Source organism: Formica exsecta, unplaced genomic scaffold (genome assembly GCF_003651465.1).
Source record: "Formica exsecta isolate Colony F162 unplaced genomic scaffold, ASM365146v1 scaffold229, whole genome shotgun sequence".
Lineage (NCBI taxonomy): Eukaryota > Metazoa > Arthropoda > Insecta > Hymenoptera > Formicidae > Formica > Formica exsecta.
In genome coordinates, this window is record NW_021849582.1 from 735,700 (window position 1) to 745,344 (window position 9,645).

At 30.9% G+C, this 9,645-nt stretch overlaps 1 protein-coding gene and 1 long non-coding RNA gene across 2 annotated transcripts; one reads left to right on the forward strand and one right to left on the reverse strand.

Annotated features, from left to right (window-relative positions):
- Window positions 1–199: 199 nt before the first annotated feature.
- On the forward strand, window positions 200–773 carry LOC115235636. Its single transcript, XR_003884068.1, has 2 exons — window positions 200–520; window positions 607–773. It is a non-coding gene; the product is annotated as an uncharacterized LOC115235636 (long non-coding RNA).
- Window positions 774–2,328: 1,555 nt separating this feature from the next.
- Window positions 2,329–7,435, reverse strand: LOC115235640 (nucleolar MIF4G domain-containing protein 1 homolog). Its single transcript, XM_029807545.1, has 9 exons — window positions 7,169–7,435; window positions 5,492–5,669; window positions 4,518–5,092; window positions 4,081–4,365; window positions 3,832–4,019; window positions 3,523–3,698; window positions 3,058–3,410; window positions 2,817–2,948; window positions 2,329–2,665 (listed from the first exon to the last, which is right to left on the reverse strand). Exons 1-9 carry the CDS (start codon window positions 7,337–7,339, stop codon window positions 2,375–2,377), a joined length of 2,349 nt encoding a protein of 782 aa, XP_029663405.1. The 5' UTR covers window positions 7,340–7,435; the 3' UTR covers window positions 2,329–2,374.
- Window positions 7,436–9,645: the final 2,210 nt, after the last annotated feature.

The following is a 9,645-nucleotide window of genomic DNA, read 5'->3' on the forward strand; positions in this document are numbered from 1 at the left end:
GAATGTATAGAAAGCGTAGCTAAAAAGAGAAATCCGACTAAAACTTAAAATGAAAATTATACGCATCAATTCTAAAGATTTTTGTCAATCAATAATTTAAGAATACATCATAATGCTGCATTAAATGCAGGTTTCTGAGAATTCGTATAACATTAGTTAGATAAATGTAAGAATGAACAAATATGCGATATTTCTCTGCAAAAATATTTATTATCTAATTAAGTAGTTTTCTTTATCAAACATATACGTTTAATTTGCTTAGAACTTGAAAAAAGAATACGAAATATATTGCTCTTCTCGCATACAAAGTTATATAATTCAAACATTACAAAAAATAAAAAAAAAATTAAAAAAAATAAAAAATATTCTTCTTGAATGATATAAAAGCACAAACAGAAATTTTATAATAATAATATGTAATAATTATTTCTTCTTTTCACCTCTAGCTTTTAACCGATGTGTCAACGATCTTGATTGTGCTGGTCGTACAGTAGAAGGCTACATGGTCAAATTCAATCAGGTAAAATCACATTTCTTGTATCGAAATATAGATAATACTTGATATCATTACTGTTATATAATATTTTTTACGAATTTATTAAACAGGACTGCACTGGAGACGGAGTGATCGATTGCGATGATTATCTGCGTATTCATCGATTGGGCGGAAACGGTTGTACCGGCGCGCTAGACAGAAAATACGAAAATAAATACAAATTGTGTATGCAAACTAACGGGGGCCAATAATATATGCGTCTCATGTTAGAACTTAACAACAATCCATTAATTATCCATTAATTATATGTATACATATACAGGGTGTCTGGTAAAGATTGTGCCAACGCTCGTGAGCGGATAGTGCACAATAAACTGAACAGAAAAGTCCTTTACCATTTTGCGATTTTCGTAATAATTATTGAGAAATTAATTATAAAAGATCGACCAATTCGTATGAAAATATAAGCGCGCAGTAAAAAGGGACAACCCATTGGACTACGTTCGGAAACATCACCCGTGTGCGCACGAGTATCGTTCTATCTTTGTTCAACTTTTAATAAATAACAAAGATAGAACGACGCTCGTGTGCACACGGATGATGTTTCCGAACGCAGCCTTGATGTGTGGTTGCTAGGACGCGAGAATCTATCGTTATGTACCGCTCGTACGTAATCGTTATTTGTAAAGCGCTCTTCCCAAAACTTCCTCGCGCGCCTATTTTTGAGTTGTCTCTTCTCGCTGCGCGCTTATACTCGCGCGAATTGGTCGATCTTTTTTAATCGATTTCTCAATAATTATTATAAAAATCGCAAAATGGTAAAGAACTTTCCTGCTCGGTTTAACCCGTTCTATCTGCACATTACGGGTGGGGCGATTATTATCAGGCACCCTGTATATAAAATATATACAAATACAATAACAGATCCAATAACAGATGTATCTTTATCAAATGTTTGGAATCGTTAATTTTTATTGCACTGCAAGAAGATCTGACATATAATAATTAAGGGTCGGCAGGAGAGACAGTAGAGACCTCTCGCGGGAAGCCTATATAAAACCATATGACACATATAAAACGCAAATACATTTATATAAAACTATGATGACATGTATTATCATTTGTTTTAAATAGATATGCAATTAATAATCCTGTTTTTTTGTAAATATATATGTGTTTTATACAAAGAATATTTCTAATTTATTGTTAGGTGAATGTCTTTGCTAGTTGTAAAGGTCGATAGTTTAATATATTTTCAGTTGTCTTAGAATATTATTTCTAGAGAGCCTCTAATAAGAGTCCCGAAATAACGTCCTGTAAGTTAGGTCGGTGACGCCAGACGCCATGTTTTGTCAAACACATGTTTGTTTATCACTTTTGCTTACAGAAACTACCATAATGATCGTACACAATCATACTATATCTATTATATCTATATCAATTTGACAAAACATGGTGGCACCAATCAAAATCGAGGATATTATTTCGGGACTCTTATTAGAGGATCTCTAACCAGTTCCTTCTAGTTACCTTCAGTTGTCTCAGAATACCATAAACTTCTTCTTGTCTTTGTCATTTAAATTTCTTTTTAATTCATATTAGTTCTATATTTTTTATAGTTTATTCTTGTATTTGCATTGGGCTTTTTCTCTCTAGTCTTTTTCTATTTTAATCGGTTTTTTATCTTTGTATGCTTAATCTTTTTTATATGTAATTAAAATAAATTAGAATTATACTATATTATATATAAAATACTACATCTCAATAATAATATTAAATATTATATAAAAAATCGACATATAAATATTATTATAATATTAATTAATATATTTTACATATATTTTACATATATTTTACATATACATCTATTATAAAATTTTAAAATATAAGTTTTGATTCTCGAGTACTTAATATTTTATCTACCCATTCTGCCCGTTTATTCAATAATTCACTTTGTTTCTGCAAGTTTTCATTAGCACTGGTATTTTTTACGAGGAAATGATTTATAAATAATCTAAGACTTTCTCTAAAAGTTTGCAACTTTGGAGATAAGGATATTCTTCCAAACACTTCTAAACAGGCCTCTTCATTTTCATGTAACAATATTCCTAACATAATTTGTCGTATAAGTCTCATGGTTAGTTTATCTAATTCAATAAATTGGACCACCTGTAATTATCAAAAGTATATATAAATAAATAATAATAAAACAATAATAATAACATCATAAGAGAGATATTGCAGAAAAATAAATATATATATATATAGGATATACAATACAGACATATATGTATATAGAATATACAATACATTCACGTACTTTTAAAACAGAAAGAGGGAGACCTTTGCCTAAAAATAGGTGGGTCAAGAACTTTGCTAGATTTGTTAGCTGTTTTGTATTTAAATCTTCTAATATCTTCAATTTATCCCACAATGCATACTGTATAGTTAACTGCAACAATTAAGCATAATCAACTATTATAGAACAATTATAATCATTATATTATATTAAAATAAAAAAAAAGATAACTTTATGTATAAAATATATTATATTTATGTACCTGATATTTTCTGTCAGAGTCACATAATCTTTGTGCAAGTACTGCATAATAAGGATTAAATTTTTTCTCTTGAATGCAGCAATTGAGGATAACATAAATTACTTCCCTTTGCTGCTGATTTTTCAAACCAAGATGATGAATCTTCTCAAACGCGTCTAAATAATCTTCAGCTGTCATTAGCACGCAAAAGATATCTCTTCTAATATCAGTATTCATCCTTTGCTTTTGTGCCAACTCCAATATTTTCTCGCCGTATTTTCGTTTCTTGTCTTCTGAGGACTTTTCGAATTTAGTAATATCTTTGAGGCCAGACCAGGCTGATCCTATTATCCACCATTTTCCTCTTTCATCAACTAAAAGAAAAAACAAGAATAAAGATACTTGATATAATTTTTATATTTATTAAAAAAATGATGCACCTATATATTTTTCCACTATATTATATAATGTTATTTTTCCCTTTACCTTCTAATAAGTCTTCTAGAGTTACATTAAATTGTGTAACGCTATTACCCTTATGGATAAAATTTTTTAAAATTTTCTTCAAATGTTCTATCCGAGATGGATCGTACTGAGGTATTTTGCTCATGTTATTATTTTTTAGTGCCAGTAATACGTCTAACATAAATTTGACTCTTGAACTATAAAGATAACAATACACATAAGAAATATAATAAAAATAAAAAAATACAGAAAGAAATACAAATTTATGCAGTAATTAAAGAAAGCAATTCATAAATAAATATTTATTATATCAAGACATATAAAACTCACTTTTCCAGAGTAGCATTGTTTGCTTTTTGTTGCAAATTTAATATTAGTTCTTTCAATGCAATTGGATCATCTTTTCTTAATTGAAAACCCACTGTTCTTAAAATCAGTAAAATTAGTTCAATCTCTTTCTCTGTGAATTTTTCTACCAATTTCTCTAATATTTGATACAAAAGCTGATGACCATATACCTAGAAAGAATAAAATTGTAAGTACTATATATAAAAATTATTGTTGTTAACAATATTTTACCTTGAAATTATATAGATGTGAAATCATAAGGATCATATTATCTAATTCTTTATTCTCAACACAATGCGATTCTTCTAACATCTGGTGGAGCTTTCTTATAATAGTCAACAAAAAATGTGCACCAACTTCTGTACCAATATTTGCATGTAATATAGTAATCAACATCATATGTTCACAGATAAGTCCATCTGGAGTTAGTACTGGTACAACTATACTTTCCATCATTAATTTGGATAACATTACATTCATGTTATTACGACTATTTAACATATACATTTCCTCTACCTACATTAAAAATATTCAAATAATAAATCTTTCATCAGCCACAAGAAAATGGCATATCTTTTAGTAAAAATATATAATTGACAATTGATAATTTATGATTATCTCTATGTTTAATCACAAGTATAGTTGCATGCATATTCATAATCAATTACCTGATTCCCAATAGTATGCATATTTTGCTCTGCCAATCTATTTAGGATACCTTTCAATTGCCTTTCCAATCTATGAGCTTTCTCACTGCCAACAGAGATATCTATGTTTGTAATACGTGCAGCAGGTGGTACATATTTCTTTGATACAATATTGCCTTTCTTATCTCTTTGCCTACCATAAATATCTTCCCACAAGCCTTCACTATCATCTAATTGCTCTAATGCATGTCTCGACTTTTCATTCTCTGTCTCATCCTCATCATTTGCTGTTGAATATTTCTCAGTTTCAACATTTATACTATTTGTCTCTTCTAGAGAAATATCTTCACTATCATCTTGACCTGAATTTTCATTAGTCAAAAGACTTTCATTGTCCATATCTTGTTCAAAGTCTTCATTATTATCTATGTTACTTTCTCTATCTAATTTTTCATCTTCATCCTCGATATTATCTTCAGCACCAATAGCTATATTCAAATCCTCTTCAAATTCAGTGCTCAATCCAGTTTCTAATAATTGTTTCTCAGTTTCAACCATGTGACTCCTACTCTCAGAATCACAGAAATCCAAAAGATCTATATATAAGTAAATATTAAGGGTATATAAATTATTTTTGAATGTGATATTATAAACGTGCTCAATGTATAAAAATATATTCCAATAATCTATTCGAGAACATGTACAATAATATATAAAAACTTAATAAAATATAGTAATTTAAGACAATCAAATTTCAAAATTTAAGACATTACATGTATTTAAAAGATATATAGTATATACAGAGTGTATATACAAACATGTATACAATATAATAAAAATTCTATATTTGCCTATAAAATATATATATTAGAAATATAAGTTTATTAAATATTTCAATAAATTTTGCTATGCTAAAACACATTGAAATATATATATAATATACTCTTAAATGCACGAGAAGTCATGCATGAAATATTAAAAATTATAAAGGATACAATCTAAGCCATCTGATGTGAAAGATTTTGGAGTGGATTTGCTCTTCCGTTTGTTTAACTTCAATCGTTTCTCTAACTGTTTAATCATTTTATCCTCTTCTAGATTGGCCCGTTTTAATTGTTCCATTCTTTGTTTTTTCATTTTTATTTCCATGTTTCCTTCCTTCATATTTTTAGGCTAAGGTTATAGAAAGTTAAAGAAGATTAAGTCATTAACCTCTCGGTACCTATAATGCTATGCAAAGAATCGATTGTACGCAGTCGCTATTGAAAAGAGATGCTAAATAAGGTAGACTGTGGCTACGGGAAAACGTTACAAATGCTTCGAAGCGTTTGATTGACCAATCAGGACAAAAACAGTAAAAACATTAAAAACAGGCAATACAGCGCACTAGCGCTACCACGTGGCCTGAGTTGTTAGTATTTTTTTAGTAGAGGAGAACGCTTGTCTCGTATTTAAGTGGCATGCTCGTCTCGTACAGAAACGTGATATAAATGTACATCAAATACTGTAGATAATAATACGTCCAACTTCGATTAAAAACAGGCAATACAGCGCACTAGCGCTACCACGCGGCCTGAGTTGTTAGTATTTTTTTAGTAGAGGAGAACGCTTGTCTCGTAGTTAAGTGGTTCGTGATTATATTAATGAAAGCTGATCGTTTGCATCGTGTGGAATCTGGAAATGTTAACGAAAGTACATCAAATGTTAAAGCAAAATTAATATCAAATTGTAATATTAAGGAAAATATGTGTATATGTAACGATTGTTATAAAATATTTTTAGATAAATATTTTAACGTTTTATTAAAAGCCTATGTTAATAAAATTAATGATAGTAAGAAGAAAAGGTTAATTATGACAAAAAATGTTAAATTAAAGAAAATATCTCACAATTATATACGTATTTTTATTTATCATTTACATTGTTACCCAGCCAGTAACACTCTATCAAGCAAGAGTTTATCACCTCAGATTAATAGATGGCGCTGTTTCAGTGGTTGCCTTGCAAGACAAAGGATTTTTCAAGAGTTGGACGTATTATTATCTACAGTATTTGGCATCTCTAACATCTTCCAAACCGCATCCTGTGACTGCATTCAGATATTCACTGCCAGCAACTGCCAGTAATAGCGTTTTCGAATGAACGGGTTAATCCAAGCCCGATCAATTAATCACTATATTTGACTATGAATTCAAGTCTTTTATTGGCAGAGACTATGCAATGACGTTATTAATCGCTTTCAGAGCGATTAAACCTGCTACATTCGAAAACGCTATAAGTTTACCCCGAATCACTATGAATTCAAGTCTTTTATTGGCAGAGACTATGCAATGACGTCATTAATCGCTTTCAGAGCGATTAAACCTGCTACATTCGAAAACGCTATAAGTTTACCCCATACAGCACAGAACATTGCAGCAACATTTGCAACATTGCCGCAATGTTGCTACAATGTTACAATGTTGCTGCAATGTTGTTACAACGTTCTGTGCTGTATGGGACGTGACGTGCACTATAGATTTTCAGTATTGGCAGTGAATATTGGAATGCAGTCTGTTATTGGCTCTTGCGGCCTTTCGCAATGCATTATGGGTTTTGAGGGACAACACATAGGCTGCATTGATGTATTTTATATAACCTTACTTTAACCTATTTAACCTATATAACCTTACCTTCTGTCGTTTTTGCGCCTTTGTTGACAGCCTCTGTTCAATATCATTCTTTCCTTGTTTTTGATTTTTCTTTTGATAAAACGCTGCTCTATTTATCTTCTTTCGTTGTCTCTTCTCTTTGCGTAATATTTTGCGCGTTTTCTTTGCCGGTTCAGTCTTAATACGTCCCATTTCACACGTAAAAGTTAACTTCACAGTTCTAATCCGTTCTAACCTCTCAATTCATTACATACGTGACACGTGCGTCATTCTCACTGAACTCTATACTCTATAGATTTATTGACGCGGGCGGCGAGCGGGAGTGCGGGAGGTATAGCTCATTCATTCATTGTATATCGCGTGTTGTTTACGGTTACGTACGACCGTGTTGCGATTCATGAATTTATTTGATACGCAGTTTGAGTTGATTTTTATGTATGAATTATTGCGAGTGAAAAGTTAATTATCGTGGGTGGCAGAGGGCCATGCATGTGCGTGAGTTTGTGAAGTTAAAGAAACGGTGAATTAATTGAGGTGCGGTTAGTGCGTGTCAACAATGATGCTTCGCGTCGAGCTTGATGAATCGTGAGTGTGAAGGCGGCGCTCTTCTTAGGAATATACTTTTGTATACATGTATCTCCTAATCTTATTTACAAGTATGTACAGGAATGCGCGGTTTCCGCGGTTTAATCGTTCTGTGTCGGCGGCGATGTCTTGGTGACGCCGGGAAGCAGTACGAGTTTCGTAAGTGGTCGAACGAGCTCCGAGGCAGGGATGCCAGGTTTGAAACTCTGCCGTCTTGTGTGATAACGCACACAAAGAAAAAGCCGTGTACGTGTGCGCTCGGCGCTCGGCTAGCTTCGGGCAGTAGACGAGCGCAGACATACAATCTGCTATCTCTTTCTTTCTTTCAGTCGTTCAGTCAGCTATAGCTGACGCTTTCTCGAGATTCTCGAGAATCATATGTTAGCGCGGCTTGGCTCGTCTATTAGATCTCGCGTAAACACATAAAAATTACTAATACAATAAATCTTTTAATTACATTATAATTTATTCTATATATATAAAAGATGTAAATTAATTAAAGAAATAAAGAATAGAAAGAATATAAATGATAAAAATCCACTCTTGGCCAACGTGTACGCCTTTTTCCCAAAAAATCATATTAGTAATATTGAAAAAGATCTGTTGTTGATTAAAAAGATAACTTATTGTTAGCACGAAAAACATAAAATACAAAATTAAATTATATATTGCTTTGGATAAATTATTCTAATAGTATAGTTTTTACTTTGTTAATAATAATAAACATATATATGTATTAAAATAAAAGAAGAAAAGCATTATTTTTTCAATAATATAAAGTATTCTACCGTATTAATCAATCAAATATTAATATAAGCCAATTTTATAAATGAACAACGTACATGTTGTTGCTCAACGGAAACCGCGAGAAGGTGGTGGTTTCTTCCGTCAAGAGGAAATGTAAGAAAATGTTTTCTTTAATATTACATTAGATATAAAAATTATATATAATAATATATATGAAAGCACCAATTGCAAGTATGATTGGAGCGTAGCAAATCACAAACGCAATCGCAATCGCATCCGCGAGCCGCTAGTGTGATTCGGGCTTTACGTGGATTTCAAGTCCCTACATTCCCATGGAGCAGAATGAGCGCAAGCAGAACGAGCAGAACGTCTCTAAAATGACTTTTAAATATTGTTTTTATCGATCGTTCTGCCCGTATCAGACTATGCATTGAAAATTGAAGATTGAAAATTAAAGATTTAAATTTGACTAATCAGGACAAAAGGGACTAAAATTTCTTTGTTCTGATTGGTCAAATTTCAATCTTCAATTCTCAATCTCAATCTTCAATGCGTAGTCTGATACGGGCTTAAGGATTCATTCGTGTCGCACAATGAAGTTTGTTCAACGTCTGATTGGCTGTCGAATAGAAAATTCTTAGGATTCCGAGCTTTTTCCAATTGTAGCCAATCAGTTTGTACGATAAAACTTGTTACGATAAGATATTACATTTGTCGTACGACAAACTTTTTAAGCGCATTGATTAGCTAATTTCTAGAGACTCAAGAAAGTTTCTATTTTGCAGCCAATCATTGCATTGGGCTTTTTCTCTCTAGTCTTTTTCTATTTTAATCGGTTTTTTATCTTTGTATGCTTAATCTTTTTTATATGTAATTAAAATAAATTAGAATTATACTATATTATATATAAAATACTACATCTCAATAATAATATTAAATATTATATAAAAAATCGACATATATTATGCGATAAATATAATACAATTATAAACATGTATTAAAATACTATCTTATTGTTACTTATAAAATAATTTTAAATTGATAGTCAAATTGTTACTTTTTTCTTTTTGTATATTACATATACATTTTTTTATAACTGTAAAAAAGATATGTGAACACTGATGTACAAATATATATGATACATTTATACATTTATAATATTATTA

Bases quoted from the DNA above. Each gene is read 5' to 3' on its own strand.
- LOC115235640 (XM_029807545.1), bottom strand. From the start codon at position 7,339: ATGGGACGTATTAAGACTGAACCGGCAAAGAAAACGCGCAAAATATTA. The intron at 3,411-3,522 runs GTAAAGGGAAAA...TTTTTCTTTTAG, and splicing joins TCTAGAAGACTTATTAGAAG to TTGATGAAAGAGGAAAATGG. The intron at 2,949-3,057 runs GTACATAAATAT...TAATTGTTGCAG, and splicing joins ACTCTGACAGAAAATATCAG to TTAACTATACAGTATGCATT.